The sequence below is a fragment of the Pelecanus crispus genome, chromosome 3 (genome assembly GCF_030463565.1).
Source record: "Pelecanus crispus isolate bPelCri1 chromosome 3, bPelCri1.pri, whole genome shotgun sequence".
NCBI lineage: Eukaryota > Metazoa > Chordata > Aves > Pelecaniformes > Pelecanidae > Pelecanus > Pelecanus crispus.
Window position 1 is genome coordinate 29,401,049 of NC_134645.1, and position 19,126 is coordinate 29,420,174.

General features: G+C 41.8%; 2 protein-coding genes across 2 annotated transcripts; one reads left to right on the plus strand and one right to left on the minus strand.

The window, feature by feature from the left end:
- Positions 1–1,294: 1,294 nt before the first annotated feature.
- SPDYA (speedy/RINGO cell cycle regulator family member A) lies at positions 1,295–10,923 on the plus strand. Its single transcript, XM_009479327.1, has 6 exons — positions 1,295–1,523; positions 2,565–2,623; positions 2,896–2,981; positions 4,577–4,748; positions 5,889–6,183; positions 10,835–10,923. The coding sequence occupies exons 1-6, from the start codon at positions 1,295–1,297 to the stop codon at positions 10,921–10,923; spliced, it is 930 nt and encodes a 309-aa protein (XP_009477602.1).
- A 192-nt stretch (positions 10,924–11,115) lies between these two features.
- Positions 11,116–19,102, minus strand: TRMT61B (tRNA methyltransferase 61B). The gene is made up of 7 exons (XM_075707196.1): positions 18,572–19,102; positions 18,366–18,468; positions 14,042–14,232; positions 12,744–12,835; positions 12,089–12,324; positions 11,373–11,453; positions 11,116–11,188 (listed from the first exon to the last, which is right to left on the minus strand). The coding sequence occupies exons 1-7, from the start codon at positions 19,100–19,102 to the stop codon at positions 11,145–11,147; spliced, it is 1,278 nt and encodes a 425-aa protein (XP_075563311.1). The 3' UTR covers positions 11,116–11,144.
- Between the last annotated feature and the right edge of the window lie 24 nt (positions 19,103–19,126).

Below are 19,126 nucleotides of genomic sequence, written 5' to 3' on the forward strand. Positions count from 1 at the left end.
GGTTCGTCTTGCGTGGGAAAGCGATGCCGTGAGACCCCTGCGGGCACCGGCCGGGTGCCTGACGAGGGTCGCGTCACCGCAAGGAGCTACGACATTAGCTTAGAGGTTTCTAAACCCATTAAGTCAGCGTGCCACGCTTTGGGCACCTTAGGGCGCGCTTTTCCCGGTGCCTGTGAAGGACGGGCGAGGCCGCAGCGCTCCTCCCCCTCCCTCCTGCCCGCCCGCCTAGCAACGGCCGCGCCCTTCTCCGATTGGCTGGCGGGCCCGGGGCGGGCTCCGCGGGAGCCGCGCAACCGACGCCTCCACGCGGCAGGAGGGAGGAGGGTGGGGGAGGTAAGAGTCTCCCGCCGCCCGATTGGCTGAGGCGGCTGCCTCCCGCGCTCCGATTGGCTGCGAGAGACGCCAGCTCCAGCGGCGCGGCGGCGGGCCGCGCTGTGGGGCCGCGGCTCGGGGGAAGGGCTGCTGAGGGGAGGGCTCCGGGCATAGCTGCTGGGGCCCAAATAGGGCGTCATCGCAACCACACGTGAGGGGCTTTTGTGGTTTGTTTGTTTGTTTTTAATGTGGCAGCTAACTAGGGGCTGGAGAGCCAGGTGGGCTGCTATGAGCCGGCCTCAGACGGCTCTATGCTCTGTGGAGAGACCTACTGAAGGAGTAAGTGCATTTGCTCCTGTGTAAAAGTACCTTTCCTCACACTCCGTTTGGTATCTGCTTGATTTTTACAGTTACAAACACCTCAGGTTTGTTTCCTTGTTTATGCCTTCAGGATATGTCCTACTGGAGGGATAAGTTTTTATTTCCAATGGCTATAACCAAATGTTACAAAAATTAAGAGCTCAAGACTTCAATTTTAATGTTGTATGGCTTGCTTATGGTTCTGTTGCATTAATTCTACTAATGTTCTTCTAAAAATACACAGTCACAAATTGCAAGGGAGGAATGGGTATTTTTTGGCACATCTGAGTAAGTGTGTAGAGCTATGAGGAACTGACAAATGGCAACTTTTTCTGGAAAGGATTTTTTTCCATTTTTCAGAATTTTGAATGGAAAAAGATTGATGGTGCCTTCCACTGAAAAAGAGCTTTATCAAATTAGAACTAAATTAAAGAAATCCACATAGTTAGCTTAGGGCACAAGACTCAGATAATTAGTACTGACACAATTTTTTGTCACCTGACATACAAGCTCTATTGAAACGCTTAATTTGAACAAAAGAAATACAGAGAACTGTTGCTCAAGCTGACTATTTTTGTAGTTTATTTCTTCTTTTTTTTAGCAGGAACCTTTACTTACCAAAATGAGACACAATCTGGTGTGTCAGACACCTCCCACTGTCACTGTTCGTGTAAAATCAAGTGCATCCCGATCATATTGGAAAAAAAACCTTATCAGACTAAAGCGGCCTACTTGTAAAGACCATGAAGAAAATTGTGAAAAAAAGGTTCTTAGTCCTAAATATAAATGTCCAAAGGGACCACGTGTAGTTATTCAGCGTCAGGAAATGACAGCTTTCTTCAAATTATTTGGTAGGTTAATAATGATAAATATTGAAGCATTGACTGAACAGTAGAAAACTATTAAGCAAGTATGTTTTCTAAGCTCATTAATTTTGGGAGTGCTTTTTATATAGCTCCTAATGGCCATGTCTTTGTGTAAACGTATTTTGTTGCTATATTTTAGTGTATAAATATTTAATGCTTAAGTTAAAAATACAAAAAAATGCTACCAAACTGATGAAAAGTGTCTTTTTAAATCACAAATGAAACCAAGGTGATACTTCTTTTTATGATCATTTCCCTTTCCTTTCTATTTTCTCTTATATTTCAACAAATACATATAAAACAATGTACATCTTGTTTTACACAAGGCTTAAAAAAGGCTGGGCTCCCAGTCTTTGTTATTTATTGTGGGAATAAACATTTAGGCAAGAAGTGGAATGGGAAGAAAATCTGAGGAGTTGTAGCATCTCTTCTGCATTTGTCTCTCTCATATGTGGTTTTGTATTTATTTAGTTTAGTGAAGAGATTAAGTAATAGTGGCAGAATACACTTGGGTTTTATTTGAAACTTGAATACAGGAGTGAATCAGAGAGAGTTTGCGGTAATCCTGTTATAGTACGTGTTCACAGACAGTGATGCACTGACCACAAATAAGCAAGTACTGCCTTACAAAGGCTGTCAGGTAATGAAGGTGCAGAGATCTCAATGGTCTATGGTTCATCAGAAATAGCGGTATGCTGTTAGATGGAACCACTTAATGCAGGAAGAAGTTACGTAAATAGAAAAAAATACTGGTGATTTTTCACCTTCACTTGCTATTACTTGAGAATGAATGAAATGCCATCACTAGACTTTCCACCTTGCCTTTCTGGTAGTTTGTGTTCTTTTGTCGCTTAAGTTTTTTCATACTTAATCTCTTTCTCCACTCAGTTTCTTTGTTCTCTGCTGCTGGGTCTAGCTTCTTTCTTTTTATTTGGTGTAATAAAAGGACCATCTGTTACTTATTTACAAATACTTTCTAACAAAAAAAAATTTGGTGTTTGAAATGCTACAACTTTTTTGTTGCAGCTGATGATCTAATCCAAGACTTCCTTTGGATGGACTATTGCTGCAAAATTGCAGACAAGGTAAGTGTATTTCCCTCTTAGTTAATAGAACATCTATTGAGTGAAAAATCTGCTCTTAATCAAATGATACTGTAATGCAAATACAGACCATAATTTTTTTCTAATGTGTACATACGGAAGCTTCAAGAAACTCAAGTTATGCTTTCCTCATTGATAAAAATGACCAAAATATCTCGGTGCAAGATAAATGTGTGAAACATTTTAGGAAATGATGTACTGAAATAAAAGATTAATACTTAATAATGAATGTAACATTTTACATTTTAAAACAGTATCTCTTGGCAATGACTTTCGTTTATTTCAAGAGAGCTAACTTCACTATAAATGAGCACACCAGACTCAATTTCTTTGTCGCTCTGTAAGTACTTTAAAATTATCTGGTTTTATTAGGTTTTATTAGGATAAACTTTGCATTATTTTATTTCTTTGTTTATGCCACTGATAATTGCGATACACGATGAGACTTCTTTAATGACTGTGTAGTTGTTTGGGTTCTATATGAAGTATAGAAGCGTAATCTACATACTATATATATAAATAGTGCAAATTCAGTATTCTTCCTCTGATGACCACCTGTGTGGAACAAGCTTGAGCAGCAGTGAGGGGACATTTGCGTTGGTGTTGTGATACATAGTATGGCATTCTGCCTACCAAACTGTAAATCTCTGAACTTTTTTAAGCATTACGAGAAATGTACGCAGGACAATACATGACAACATATATGTGGCTCACACTTCCTGTTATAAGACCCTATTTTATATCTTTGCCAGCCTTGAAGTCATTTGTACTGAAATATTTCATCATGATAGGCATGCCGGGAGTAACTTTTTATTATAGTTTCTGTCAACATGATTTAAGTCAGCTGTCAAAATGTTGCTGGAGAATTTCTGAGAACTTTTTTGAAACAGTTCTAAAACTTCTATACTTTGAAACAGAGGTGCAATCAGGAATCTGTCTTTACCAAACCTATAATCTCTCCATATTTGGCTATACCTGCAGAGTGATTCAGCATTTTCTTTCATAGTATCATGGTGCTCAGGTCATCTTTTTCTATAATAGCGCTTCTCAGATGCTCTGATTTGCACGCTAATGGGGGGAGAAAGATGGCTGTTTCTTCTGCTGTAAACGGTATTCTGGGTAGCATCCACTGAGCATGGAGGAGGAAGCTGTCTGACTTCAGTGAAGGGAGAAAAGCCAGGCCAGAAGAGCGAGACGATTAGAAAGGGACAAAGGGTCTGGTGAGGCTGAGACTAGAGGGAATATTAGGTTAGGAGCAAGTCAGAAAATTAGGGAGGAGACTAAAAGTCATAATTTTTTCAGGTACTATTTACAGGAATTTAGTATCGGGTGGATCCAGAGGAAGTAAATATTTTCCTGCTGTCCGAATAGATGACCCAGAACCAGAAGCAGCACATAGTGAAGGGAGAAATAGAGACGTTAAAAAAATGTCATTTAAGGTTTTTGTTTATACATGAAGGTAGACCTGTATTTAGTTGTTTGCTGCTAATTTAATGTGAGCAATATAATTTTCCAAGAATAGCTAAAATCCATAAAGTAGAAAATAGAAAGTTTAAAATTATGTAAGAGAGTTTTGAGCTTTACTTTGAGAGTCAGTCTGAAACTGTGCATTTTAGTGCAAGGGTATCTTGCTGGTTTGGATAAAGCTGTCAGGGTATGTTAGTTCTTGCATATCTACTCATTTAGGAGACTTGAGGGTAAAGTGATTTTTATAATAGCTTAAGTTTCTATTTACCCAAAAGATACCCATGAAACTTTCTGATTAAGAAAATACTGTACTCCTGAGAGAAGGCTGTATTTTGTTAGCAGTTTTTCTCACAATATTAGGAAAAAGAACTACTTCAATATTATGTCTTTTAATGTTAGAAATCATACCAATACAGTGATTTAAGACTGAACAACATTTACAGACACAAACATAAATATTTTTTTAAGGTATCTGGCAAATACAGTTGAAGAAGACAATGAAGAATCCAAGTATGAAATTTTCCCATGGGCTTTGGGAAAAGCCTGGAGAAAGCTCTACCCTGATTTCTTAAAGTTAAGAGATCAGCTATGGAGTAGAATTGACTACAGGGCTATTGTAAGCAGACGCTGCTGTGAAGAGGTAGGGAGGGTTTTAGTATTGTAGATGTTGAAACTACAAAAATTAATACCAGCTAACAATCTTGCTCTCTACAAATAATTTCTTCCCTAAAGTGTGTAGACAAGTCATGGGAAAGAAAAGATGCACCTAAAACATAATGGGCCGTTTATCCTCCGTGAATGTTTTTTTCTTCTGCATTTAAAATACATTCTTTGAAACTGTGCTTTTAAGGTAAACTAGAATATTTTACATTGCACTACTGTTAAAAGTGAAGTTTTTATTGACTAGAATCTTTCTGCTTTACGCAAATATTTTTATTTAAAATTTGTTTTACTTCACTTTAGAAATAATTCGTGTGTGTGTTTGCTTTACAAATTATAAGTTTGTACACAAGTAAAACCTTCAAATAAAAATCCCAGCACCTCATGTGAAATTTTAATCCCTTCAAAATTAATAATATAAATTCAATTGGCTTTCTAAGGTAAGGATTTTTCACTGTATTTAAAAAACCTCAGAAGGACACACTTTTAACATTCTCTGCTGTTAGTGCAGTGTTACAACCTACATTTTTCAAACATATTAGGAGGGGAAGAAAGACATCCCTCACTTTTCAGGTGCAATGTATCTGTCTGGAAAAGCCCTGTCATGTTCTAAGAACATAATGTTTACTACAGCTGGTGAAAAAGAAAATCTCATTTACTCTAGAATCCCATCTCTGGGGTGGGATTAGGTGCTTAGGGGCAGCGTACAAGGAACAAGGCAAGTGTAGAATGCTTTTCCCAGCGTACCCTCCCGGCTTCCAATGGTCATCTGCTCAGTGACGTTGTGAACCAGAAGATCCATCTAGTTGATGTTTAGTAGTTAGTAAAAGACACCGTCTTCAGTCCAACATACAAAGCATGAACTGGTATTTTTGATGATTCCCATGAATATACACAGCTGTAAACTGTTGTGTTTCCACATCTGATTCATAACTGGTTCACTTACTTGTGCCTAAGGTAGCAAACTTTCTAGTGAGATAGAAGCAGGTATATAATAGATGATATCCATTTCAGCTACGTAGTATACATTCTCTGCCATACATGAATCAGATTCCTCATTTTCAGCTGTATGTTTTCCCATTATTTTTATGGTTTCTGATGTTAACGGCTGTTCTGATAGGTGATGGCTATTGCTCCAACACATTACATATGGCAACGAGAACGTTCTGAGCACCACAGTGGAGCTGTGAGAAACTACAGTAATGAAGTACAGCTGCCCCAAGGATCTAGTGCTGCTCCTACAGATTGCTCGCTTTGTGGTAAGAAAGGAAGATTTGTACGACTAGGATTATCATCATCTTCCTCCTCATCTACTGGCACTTTGGAGATGATGGAATTACATTCATCTCAGAATTTGAAGGATACCCTTCCAACTGAAAAAACATTTGTTGACTCTCCTTTTTATTACAGCCAAGGTATGGTTTAATATTGCAAATAATTTTCAAGTAGTTTAGGCAACTGAGGCCAGATTTGCCCTTTAGACTACTGTAGGGACTACTGTGTCCTTCTTGGCATGACAAGACGTGATCTCTACGTGTTAGTAGAAATCCCTATTACAAATGCAGTTACCTTGGCAGAACTGTGCTTTTACTGCCATAGTTTCATTTTTGTTTTCACATCTTGTCTCTTGCTTCTATGTCAATGACCAGCTGCAGTGCATGGAGCTCCGCCTGGGGATGGATGAGGAGTTGGCTGAGAACTTACGGTTCAGGATTAAAGGGAGGGCAGGGACAGGTGACATTTTAATGGGGGTCTGCTACAGGCCACCTGACCAGGAAGGCCGAGCGGATGCGGCCCTCTACAGACAGATAGGAGCAGCCTCATGTTCACAAGCCCTGGTCCTCATGGGAGACTTCAACCACCCCAGTACCTGTTGGAGGGACAACACAGCAGGGCATAAGCAATCAGGGAGGTTCCTAGAATGCATTGATGGTAACTTCCTTCTCCAGGTGACAGAGGAGCCAACGAGGAGAGGTGCTATGCTGGACCTTGTTCTCACCAACAGGGAGGGGCTGGTGGGGAATGTGAAGCTCAAGGGCAGCCTTGGCGGCAATCACCATGAAATGGTGGAGTTCAAGATCCTTAGGGCACCGAGGAGGGCGCAGAGCAAGCTCACCGGATGTCCTGGATGGACTTCAGGAGAGCAGACTTTGGCCTCTTCAGGGATCTGCTTGGTAGAGTACCATGGGATAAAGCCCTGGAGGGAAGAGGGGCCCAAGAAAGCTGGGTAATCGTCAAGGATCACCTCCTCCAAGCGCAGGAGCGATGCATCCCAACAAAGAGGAAGTCAGGCAAAAACGCCAGGGGGCCTGTGTTACGATCCGATTTGGATGAGAGGAGGGCCCCCTTGCATTCTAACCGACCTCAGACGAGTCTGGGAGGCTAGGGGCGGCTAGACCAACCTCTCATTTCAGGTTCGATCCCGTCAAGTGAGATTAAGACACAAACAAGGTCAGATGTCGTAAGTCCACCCGTTTATTAATCACTCGGAGTAGAGAGAAAAATAGCGATAGAGAAAGAAGGAAGGCAAGATGGGAAATTAAGCAAGAGTTCGGGATAGAAAAGCGCAAATAGTCACCACCACGGATCCGCAGAATCCCAGGGGTCCACGTTTCTGGGGTCTTTGGTGGTGGGTGATCACACTGGGGTCTGGGATGGTGGTCTTTTATAGGCTTGCACAGAACTCCCTTGCATCCTGCTTGCCCAGGGCGACGGCATGTATCCTGCATCTCCGAGCCCCCCTATGCCCGGGGTCTCACGTGCCAACCGCATGCGCATGCCCACAGCCAATTGTTTGCTCCAAGCAGGCTGTTACCATGGCCTTGCCGCCGTCCCTGCTGTCGTGCGAGCGGGCGACACCCCACACGCTTTCCTGCAAGATTCTGCCAGCTTCATGTGGGCAAGCTTTGAGACAAATGTCCAGCCATTTCATCCCTCACAGCCTGCATGGATGAACAAGGAGCTCCTTGGAAGACCCAGGGAACTACAGGCCAGTCTCACCTCTGTGCCTGGCAAGATCATGGAGCAGATCCTCCTGGAAACTATGCTAAGGCACATGGTAAATAAGGAGGTGATTGGTGACAGCTGACATGGCTTCACTAAGGACAAATCATGCCTGACAAATTTGGTGGCCTTCTATGATGGGGTTACAGTGCTGGTGGATAAGGGAAGAGCAACTGACGTCATCTACCTGGACTTGTGCAAAGCATTTGACACTGCTCCACATGACATCCTTGTCTCTAAATTGGAGAGACATGGATTTGACAGATGGACCACTCGGTAGATAAGGAATTGGCTGGTTGGTTGCACTCAGAGTTGCGATCAATGGCTCAATGTCCAAGTGGAGACCAGTGAGGAGTGGCATTCCTCAGGGGTTGGTATTGGGACTGGTGCTGTTTAACATCTTTGTTGGCAACATGGACAGTGGGATTGAGTGCACCCTCAGCAAGTTTGCCAACGACACCAAGCTGTGTGGTGCGATCAACATGCTGGAGGGAAGGGATGCCATCCAGAGGGACCTTGACAGGCTTCAGAGGTGGGCCCGTGTGAACCTCATGAAGTTCAACAAGTCCAAGTGCAGGGTCCTGCACCTGGGTCAGGACAATCCCAAGCACAAATACATGCTGGGCGGAGAATGGGTTGAGAGCAGCCCTGAGGAGGACTTGGGGGTGTTGGTTGATGACCCGGCAATGTGCGCTTGCAGCCCAGAAAGCCAACTGTATCCTGGGCTGCATCAAAAGCAGTGTGACCAGCAGGTCGAGGGAGGTGATTCTGCCCCTCTGCTCTGGTGAGACCCCACCTGGAGTACTGCGTCCAGCTCTGGGGCCCCCAACATAAGGAGGACACGGAGCTGTTGGAGTGAGACCAGAGGAGGGCCACGAAGATGATCCAAGGGCTGGAGCACCTCTCCTGTGAAGACAGGCTGGGAGAGTTGGGGTTGTTCAGCCTGGAGAAGAGAAGGCTCTGGGGAGACCTTACAGCAAGCCTTCCAGTACCTGAAGGGGGCCTACAAGAAAGCTGGAGAGGGACTTTTTACAAGGGCGTGTAGTGATAGGACAAGGGCTAATGGCTTTAAACTGAAAGAGGGTAGCTTTAGACTAGATATAAGGAAGAAATTCTTCACTCTGAGGGTGGTGAGGCACTGGAACAGGTTGCCCAGAGAAGTTGTGGATGCCCCATTCCTGGCAGTGTTCAAGGCCAGGTTGGATGGGGCTCTGAGCAACCTGGTCTAGTGTCCCTAGCAATGGCAGGGGGGTTGGAATTAGATGATCTTTAAGGTCCCTTCCAACCCAAACCATTCTCTGATTCTGATTCTATGACTTCCTGGAAGCACCAACTGCTTTTATATTCTCAGTCTCTTCAAATTACCTTCGTCTACTCTGGTAGATTTTGGGTTGCGTTCCAGTCTATTAGGCATTTATTACTTTCTTGCATTATAAATTAAATTGCGAATCCTATTTTAAACACTTAGGATTGGCTAGAAGAAACAGTAAAATACTGGGGTGTGTCATGTGAGTTAAGAGTGTGTGTGAGTTAAAGTGCTCTTGTGGAGAGCTCTGTTTTTAGAGAGGGCAGGTTGCTCAGTTGCTGTCATCAGTTTACATGTATGTTAAATCACAGTTCATGTTTTCATAGAATCATAGAATCGTTTAGGTTGGAAAAGACCTTTAAGATCATCCAGTCCAACCATTAACCTAACATTACCAAGTCCATCACTAAACCAATTAAGGGTAGAGTAGCAATTTCATGTTTCCTGTCTTGGTGGCTGGATTATTTATAATGACAGTAAAAACTAGGAATCATTAAGGTTGGAAAGGACCTCTAAAATCATCAGTCCAATCATCAACCTAACACCACCAATGCCCACTAAACCATGTCCCAGAGTGCCACGTCTACCTGTTTTTTGAACACTTACAGGCATGGTGACTCCACCACCTCTCTGGACAGCCAGTTCCAATTCTTGACCACCCTTTCCATGAAGAAATTTTTCCTAATATCCAATCTAAACCTCCCCTGGCGCAGCTTGAGCCCATTTCCTCTTGTCCTATCGCTAGCTACTTGGGATACACTTTTCCTTTAAGTGTATCTTAATTGTTGACAGAGTTTATACAAGATTTCCGTTTAAGATTGGAGTACTACAAGTAGAAAACAATACAAGAGTTTATTGTGAAAACTGTTCTACGTAATTGAATCTTTGCACATTAATCTACTCCAAATAGCATCCTGAGCCTTTGTATGAGAAGCCTCTATTACATACAGCAGTTATGGGGCAAACAGTCAAGTGTGTTCCACTCTTAATAATAAACTAAACAATGAGAGGTAAACTTCCCAGGGGACCTGTACAAGGCCTCAGTTCTGCAAAGATGCTTTCATGTGTTTAACCACTGTGGAGTTCTTAGTATACTTATTTAATAGAGGGTTACAATTACAGCTCTATTTTTTACTTGCATATGTTCTCACTAATATCCACATTTTCACTATTCTAGTAGGATTGTGTTACTGCTTTTGACAGCTTCAGTACAACTGTGATTCTCAAGAGATGCTTCAACTCTGAAAAATTTGGCATTTGAATCTTCCATGAGATACAGAAGTAGTCAGGTGGCTACAACATGTCATTTAATAAATTTAACGTGTCACCACATGCTTATGTGGAGACTTATGGGAGACCCTAAAAGATTTAATTTAAAATCTATTTTTACTTGAGGGCTCTTGTCTTCCATATCTGACAAAGGTCAGAAAAAAATTGTGTTTATTTTGACCATTTGAGAATGCTTTATGTAAAGCACACAAATAACCAGGCAACTTTCAGCATGGCTAGTGGAGGTGAACCAAAGGTATACCTGTCAACAACTGGTCTTTTTCTTGAAATAAGCACAGCTTTATCAAGATAACCAATTCAGTGAATTTCAGTTTCTCTTACAGTTGTGCTTTAAGAACATTGGTCTTAAAAAAACTGATAGCCACCAGTTGGCAGCCAGTGAAGTCGGAAGCTTCACCTGCATTTCAAAGGGCAGACTTTGATACATTATTTTCTTACTAGATTTTTTTTCTCCTTATTTCTGGTAGACTGTCAGAGCCTGTCCAACAAAAGGACACAAGGTAGCACCTTCAACCAAGACAAATCCATGGACTGGTTTTCAAGCAGTGAAAAATGAAATATACCCAGGGAGACAGAACAGATGTGCTGCGTTGCGGAACAGTCTGTGTTGCATAGTGACACCATACCTGATGATTCTATTACAACTTTTCCCTTTAAATAGTAGGTGGGATTTCAAACGTAAGTTACACAACTTGCAAAATGTAGCAGCATTTATTTTGTAACATTTTATTTTATTCTGATACAACACTCAAATTAGCAGCTAACATCTCAGCAGCATCAAGAAACCAGTGGTCGAAACTTTCTCAGCTTGGTAAGGAATGCTAATTAAAAAACAAAACAAGTTACTACTTCAGTATTTCAATATACAACGCTTAGTTTATTATTATAAGTTTTATGATTCCATGATATAGTAGCATGTCAAATGCTAGTACAAAAGATAGTATTTTTGAAAATAAAATACCACTTAAACATTTAAGATGCAAAAACATTTTTCAAGTGTCTCACCTGAATGAGCATCCTGCCAATAAGATGGTCTAGCAACGTAGGGCACCGAGCAGTATGTTTCAGCATCATCAGAAAGTGATTCTGGGAGAAATAAATTTTTTTTTTAATTCTTTCTAACAAGTTTAAAACATACATGTAGACTAGAATTGCCAATGCACATGGATTATTTTTCCCCGACATACTTTCATTTTCTTTTTGCTTCTGTTGAAGTGCTTTGTTGTCACCTATCAGCACATTCAGACTGCTGCTCTACTATGGATTTTGCAAATCTGTATTAGTATGAGGCATGTATTTTGGATTTGCCAGAGCAGCGTGATTACAAAATAGAGCACACTGGTAATGTTTCCTCTATGGAATCCTTAAGCCAATCCGGGTCCTGTAAACCAGCTACAGGACGAGTACAGAGGACTGAATTTCATTAAAAAATAAGAATTTGAGAACAGTAGTAGAAGGGCAGTCATTCTTTATTTGCAGATTGCAATTTATTTTCTATTTAGTCTAATTTTTAGTAAGATATTTAAACTTAATGACAATTAATATATCCTTTTTCAAACCTGACAAGGTCTAGGCTGTCCAGAAGCTTGTCTATTCTTCACAACAATCTCAGCTGACCCAAGAATAAAATACTGCCTTCTTCCTACAGACTTTGCCTTCATTGTATCCTTGGGTTATCAAATTGCAGTAACAGGATCTCTCATCAGCAATAATGTTCTTACCATTGTATTCACTTTCTTTAAGAACTACTTGATCCTGAATGTGGATTTCTTCGTATTGCTTTTGAGGTGGTTCTTCACTATTTTCTTGAGTTTCCATCATTTGGCTTGATTTGCCATTCTTAATTTTAGCAGGGAGAACCAGCCAATTTCTATGAGTTACCTCAATGATTCTTTCACACAAAAAAGGAAGCTTGCGGGTCCGTATTGTGTCTAAAAGGTCAATAACCTGTGTGATGCTTTTGAAGAAATGCAAAGGATAAAGTAGTATTTAGAAAAATCAAATCAAATCCATTAGTCTCAATTCTACTGCCTTTGTCACATTCTTTACCTTTGAGGTTACACAAGTCCATCAATTTTAGGGTAAAGGAGCAAGCAACCTGACTACTGAACTGGGAAACAGTACATTATTTTGAGGATGTCATTAAGCGAAAACTTCCGCTGACCATAATGAGAACGTTCCCAAAGTAAATGCCAAAGGATATGGCCAAGTGTACTTTATATTGAGTGCAACTCCCTGAAAAAATTACATGGGGAAAAAAATAATTTAGTTAAACATTTCATTATTGCTGGATGTATATTTTAAAAGATGTTTGGTTTTGTAACAATGCTAGGTGATGCCTGAATACATGCGTAAGTGCCAGAAGTAAAAACTTACTTTGCTAAATACACCGCGCACACACCACCCTGTTTCAGACTTGGGTGTACAATAGGCAGAGCTGACTGAGGGTTAAGCATATCCAGAACTATCTGCAAAAGAAAGATGCATGTGTTTTCCCCATAAATATTAATATATATATTATTTTTTTTCCATTACAACAATGCTTGGAAAAACAACGTTTATCTATGGCAAAAGAATGCATATAACAGCAGTATGTAATCACAAACCAGTTTTATTACTGCCTCTCAAAACCTTAGAGAAACCTGAGGTCCACGCATTTACAAAACAAAGTCCTTGCTACTTCCAAATGAATTTCTATTAAAACGGCAAGTAGCATTTCACCAACACAGTAGTCCTGTGTTAATGTTCAACCTCCTACTAATTAAATTCCATAATGTTGACATTAATAAAAACTTTAGAAGACTACATTTACTAACACCTTTGGATATCTAGTTTTCAAATGTAAAAAAAAAAAGCATGTTCAAGTGCATCTTTATCACAAAAAGATCACAATACAGTCTCAATGTCTAACTTGCTGTTTGTTTCAAGATTTAGAAAACTTGTCTTTGGTAATTTATCCATCTTCTGCTAGAAAACTATTCAAACTGTAAAACAATGAGATATGAAATATCTGATCCTTCCTGTGTAGTTACAATTAAAGTTTTAAAAATGGTATTTTTATACTATGTATTTTCTTTGCTCAATGTGTTTAACACAACTGTCATTTGTTTGAAGTGTTCACATAAGTAGTTTGTCTGCTTTACATGGAAGGGTGGTTAACATCTAGCTGTTTCCCCCAGCACACCTCCCTTTACAAAATCTGGGTATAAACAGCAGGAGAGGAGAGCAAGCAGTAGCGTTCCTTACTCTAACTTAGGCCTTAGTTACATTGTGCGTTCTATGTAGCTGATAGCAAAGTGTTTACATATTTGTAGTTTCAATAAGCTTATGTATTTTTCTTAAATTTATTTATATTTTAAATCTATGTCTTAGTCAGATACAAAAATATCCAAAATAGAAGTAACTTCGCTTACAAGACAGCAGCGATTAATTGTAGTATTTCTGTACTACAGCCATATAGCCCTTTCATTTGGGAAACTGTAACTGAAACCTTGAAAATACTTGTAATCTGACAAAAAAAAATAAATCACAATGTTTCTTTCATTGATGAGGATCTGATTGTTTTTTCTCATGTTAAACTAGATATGGCAATCCCATTGTGAGTGTGAGCACTAGAGGTTTTATTTTAGGCAGAAAAAAAATAAACATCAAATGGGGGGATTTTTTGGACTTACTGCGTCAAGTGTTACAGATTTCATATCCGCAGCAGCTGTTGAAATGTCTTTAAGAATGAAATCCACATTATCTGGCCACTCTTCCTTATGTCCTATTTCCCATGCAGCACGCCAGTGCCTGTAATTCTTCTTAGCTAAATTGTGATGATCATCTCTGATTTCATAACTTATAATATGTCCTTTGGGCCCAACTGAAAATGAACAAAAGATAACCAGACTTACTACTCCCCCCCCTCTGTTATAACGAATTTAGAAAGAAGTAGCACAGTAAATGACAGGAGCACACCTTTAAATCTCAACTTCACTTTAGAAAATAATCACATGCAAAACAATTACAGTTTATTTTTTCTTTATATTTAAAAAAAAATATATGCAGATAAAGTGCTTTCACAGACTGAAATCCATCGATCCACAGATGCAATAAAGCATAGTTGTAGTACAAACTGTTCCTAAGATGCCCTGCTGAAGTAACTCCTGCGGCAAAAGGCAACTCGAGCATCTGTGGCCCTAGCAATTGATGATTCTCCTGCTACAGCTACCAGAGGTACCAGCCGAGAAAGCTGCTACATCGGTCACTCCTCACAGATGCTCTAAAGCTGACAGACAGTGACTGCTTCTGGTGTTAATAAGATTTGAAACTGCTGGATTAAATTTTTTTTTTTTTCCCCCAAACTTCATTTTTACAAAGGTTTGCTATTTTCCATGCATAGTTCTTTCTCCACCTGTCCCTTTTCAGGGTTGGGGAAAGGCTAAGAAAACCTCCGTGCCGGCTCACCGACCTCAGCCCCATAGACAAGTTTTCAAGTGTACTCTTTGATTTACACAGGCATGTGTTATTTTCCTCTTATTGTCTGTAACTGTAATAAATTATTTAAGTGCAAATTTACTCTCCTGACATTTACCATATGGGTCCAATACACAATGTTCTTCATAAAGGAAGTGTTACAAGGACATCCAGGCACAGACAGCATGATGTGCGTTGCTGTATTATTCTATCCTTGTATTACTCTAATTTCACAAACCTATCACACCATTAGCTTCTCTTTGTCCTTGCTACTTTTTAACGTGCAAAGACAGCTTTCAGCAATCAGCAGCTCTGCGGGTGAGGTTCTGTGACTTTTTAAGCCATTTCAGGTTGGAGTCACCAGGCTCCTTCCCTCACCTATGTGATCCCACTGTGAATCCATTCAGAAAACTGAACGAAAGAGGGATGGGTTTCCCGGCAGTCTCTCCCTGATCTAGCTCACCCTGGATCAGACAGAGGCCAGAGCCAACATGTAAGGAGGGAGGGTTTCAGCAGTGTCGCCTTTTATCACCTTAAGCAGCTGCAGAATCACAGCACCAACTCCTTTTTACTCAAGATTATCAGTTTGGAACTACTGGAAGAATGAAACTGGTCACATTGGGGTCAGTCTTACAGTCTTACTCCTTCCTCTGCTAATTCCAAAAATTTCCTGCATTTTGAAAATGACTTCTGGAAAAATACAGACAACTAGTCAAAATATCTAGGCAAAACTCTTCATTACTGTGAAGCTGCAGTATGTCAAGTTTGCATACATCATACTTTCCAGTTCTCAAAGATCTTAAAGTCACGGAAAATGCTATATTCTTAACACAGTCTTAACTTTGTCCTGTTGCATGTCAGTGGTTTCTGGGAAAGATAAAAGAAGGAAAGGAAAATAAAACAAACTGAGAGTAACACTAAGAGAGGAGATTAAATGAAATCTGTTAAATCAATGAAAATTTGGGAAATTAAATACTTCCATGGACCTTGGTAATGTGTCCACTAGATTTAGTTCCAGCATTTACCTGTGTAGCAGCTATTTTTCTTGTTGGGTATCACTCTATTAAATGCTGGCAAAATCAGCCACCATTAGGAAAGAGCAAATCAAATCTATTTCTGGGTCAGCGCCAAATTGTGTTATACTGTGACTAACACTGTCCATATTTGGCACTGGTTTAAGTTCAATAAATCTGAAAATAGCAATACAATCTCATACCATTTTACCTCTCCTCAAGACAGAGGTGAACTGGCACACAAGGACTACTTGCTTCCCATGGATAGGGTTAACAGTCTGGTGATGCCAAGGATTTTGCTGACTTGGCACAGTTACAGCTAAATTAAAGTGATCGGAAGGAACCTATTGGACAAGACTGAGAAAGGAGAGGAATAACTGGTAAGTCCAGGTGTTTTTGTATGAAATGGCCACAGTGGACTGAATACCCAAGGCAGAAAATAATTTGCTGTATTTAGCAAAAGCTAACTTGCCTTAGCCAACATCAGGTATTTAATCTCTTTCTTTGGATTTAAGGTCTGCATGTAGGAGAAGATGGGAAAAGCTAATGACTCTTACTTTCCCTCTCCCCAAAGGCATCTCTGGAAACAGAAATGCTGACTTTCATCTTCTGTTTTGTCAGCTTCTAGCTCCCATGGCAGCAGTGGTTGCTTTGAGGATAATCCCATACTATCTTAAAAATCCCATTGTGGAACTACAAAAAACCCTAGTTTATTGCAGAAAGATGATCGGAAGGAACTAAGGAATAGCAGTAGGAGGCAGAAAGAGAGGGAGCAGAGGTGCAACTGCTGACCTCAAAACCTGGGCCCAACGTATGTCAAGACCACCTGCACCTGAGTGATCTTGGGGCAACATTTAATGGCTGATCATTAAAATAAGCATTTTCAACTGAATTAGTATGCCAGCTGGAGATTACTGCAGCTAAACCAAAGGGCTAAGAAGAACAAACTGCTCTGTTCATTCATCTCAGTAGGGGACCCTCCAGATTCCCTTTGCTGCTGCTTACACACCCTCAGCAATTTTAAGCTCCTGATGGATCTCAGTGCTCTGGTTTGTGCCATTCACCACGTGTAACCGTTCCTAATTCCTCACGTTATCCTCAGCAGTGTGACCTGGCATCCCAGAGCAGGGTTGGATCGATGACACTGGTAACATACTTGCTGAATACTGAACTTCCTCAGAAAAACTTGCGCTTCTAAAAAGCCTTGTATTGTTATCCTGGAGCACGTGCCAAGGAACAGCAGATACACAGCGTTGCTACGTGGGAGAGTAAGAGAAAACTAATTCACTGCCCTCGAGTTCTAAGGTTATTTAATGGACTTGAACAAAAAGAGCAGCTGATTTGTTCCGTTTGTCTCCCTCACAAGAGCTAAGAGGAAGCATCACCTCCCACAGATACTTGGCTGGCTGTAAGCAGGAGTACTGAAACGTTTTCTATCTTGAACTGTTGAATGGTACAGAGTACAACCACAAAGGCAGCCCAAACCATAAACATTTTACAAAGAGAGCATAGTCTACATCAATGCTTTATAACACACACTAGAAAATAGTCAGAGAAGCGTTAGTGCTGAGGTTTCACAGAAGCTCAGGATACAGGGTGCTTCTCAGGTTCAGCGACCACTGCTGGCACCCTCAGGTATTCAGTTACTCTGATAGTGGGTTGCCCACAAACCCTGTCTTTGAACATAAGCCTTCAGGATATGCAGCTCGTGTTTTTCTGCTGTATCAGTTCAAGATGATCCATGATAAGGCCCCTGTCTTTACCCTCAAAAGTCCCTTAATATTGCAGAGAAGGGCAGTATTCTGCAATAGCAGAAATACATTTAAATAAAACCCAAACATTTTGAAAACCAAATTCAAATGGTGCTTTATTTTTCAGGTGTGTGCAAAAGCAATTACAGCAAACGATTGTGGGGTTTTTGGTTTGTTTTTTTCTTTCCTGAAGGGAGTTGTTCTACCAGGAGCCCATAAATCAAATTACTCTGAAATGCGGTCCGCTAACAGGACACCTACAGATGAGATGAAGTTTAAAGGTGAGGTTTCACCCTCACTCACATTGCTGAGTAGAAAGGCTCTCTACCTTTTAGAGCACCGAGACCTAGATCAAACCAGACTAGCTGTAACATGAAAAAATTCCAGTGTGTGTCCACATAAACATTTTCACTGGTACCCAGGAATCTGATTAGTCACGTCAAGATGAGGAAAAGGAAACTGAGAAAGGCAAGAGATTAGAGAAAGTCTAGTAGGGTTAAGCCAAAGCAAACAATAATGATAGCTAAAACTCAGCTTTCTGCAGGACCTTCAGTAACCCTTTGTACTATGGCCTTCAAAATACAGTCAAAATGTTTTGCAGTCCCTGCACTAGATCTGGCACAGGCATAACTTTCCTTTAAGTCAACAAACTGTATATGAACATGTGAACTACTGCAAGACTTCGAAGAACTGACCATAAGTATTTGGTCAAAAGAAAGGCAACATGTGATAAGGGAACTGCACTGCTTCTATGTTTTCTAAAACCAGGTTCTCACCCGCTCTGGACAGAAACAAGCTTAGAGCGCCAGACCCGCTGCCAGTTTCCAAAACGGTGTCTCCTGCGTGGACATCCATCATCATCAACATCGCACTTATATCCTGCGGGTGAGAAAAAGATGGCACGTTACTTGTCTCGGAAACTAAGGGCGAGATTCAGCCGGTGACTTCCCAGCCACCGGCCAGCCCGGTGAGCAGCCAGTACCTTGGGGTAGGCGATGGTGGGCCCCCGCGGCATCAGCAGCACGTATTCCTCCAACGAGGGCCGCCTCAGCAGCAGCTGCGCCCCGGCCGAGGTACGCAGCACCTGCCCGGGCAGCCGCCCGATGATGTCGCGGTGAGGCAGAAGGCCACCGGGGCTGGCCAAGGCCGAATCCGCCGCCAGCCGGCACAACAGCTTCAGCGTCGTGTTGTGCTTCCTTCGCACCTCTGCCAGAGCCAACTCCCCAGCGCGGAAAGGGCCAGGACGCGCTCCCGCCGCCTCAGGAGGCACCTGAGGGGGGGCGGCGGCGGCCTCCTCCGCCGCCTCCTTCTCCTCCTCAGGGGGACTCTGAGCGGCGGCCGCGCACTGCCCCACCGCCGCCGCTTCCTCCGGCGGCAGCAGCCGCCTCACCCGCTCCAGCGGCGACAGCGACGTCTCCCAGGCCCGCCTGCGAGGCCTCCCGCGGGGGGCCGCCCCATCGCCGGAGGAGAGGGCGGAGGAGACGGCCCGCTGCAACCCGCGCCAGGCCCTCATGAGAAGCAGAGCGGGGAGGAGACG

Excerpts from the sequence above, each read along its gene's own strand:
- TRMT61B (XM_075707196.1), bottom strand. The coding sequence starts at position 19,102 with ATGAGGGCCTGGCGCGGGTTGCAGCGGGCCGTCTCCTCCGCCCTCTCC. Across the intron at positions 18,469-18,571 it reads CCACCATCGCCTACCCCAAG|GATATAAGTGCGATGTTGAT; the intron begins GTACTGGCTGCT and ends TCTCACCCGCAG. Across the intron at positions 12,325-12,743 it reads TGCGCGGTGTATTTAGCAAA|CATCACACAGGTTATTGACC; the intron begins GTAAGTTTTTAC and ends TTTCTTCAAAAG.
- SPDYA (XM_009479327.1), top strand. The coding sequence starts at position 1,295 with ATGAGACACAATCTGGTGTGTCAGACACCTCCCACTGTCACTGTTCGT. Across the intron at positions 2,624-2,895 it reads GCTGCAAAATTGCAGACAAG|TATCTCTTGGCAATGACTTT; the intron begins GTAAGTGTATTT and ends ATTTTAAAACAG. Across the intron at positions 4,749-5,888 it reads GCAGACGCTGCTGTGAAGAG|GTGATGGCTATTGCTCCAAC; the intron begins GTAGGGAGGGTT and ends CTGTTCTGATAG.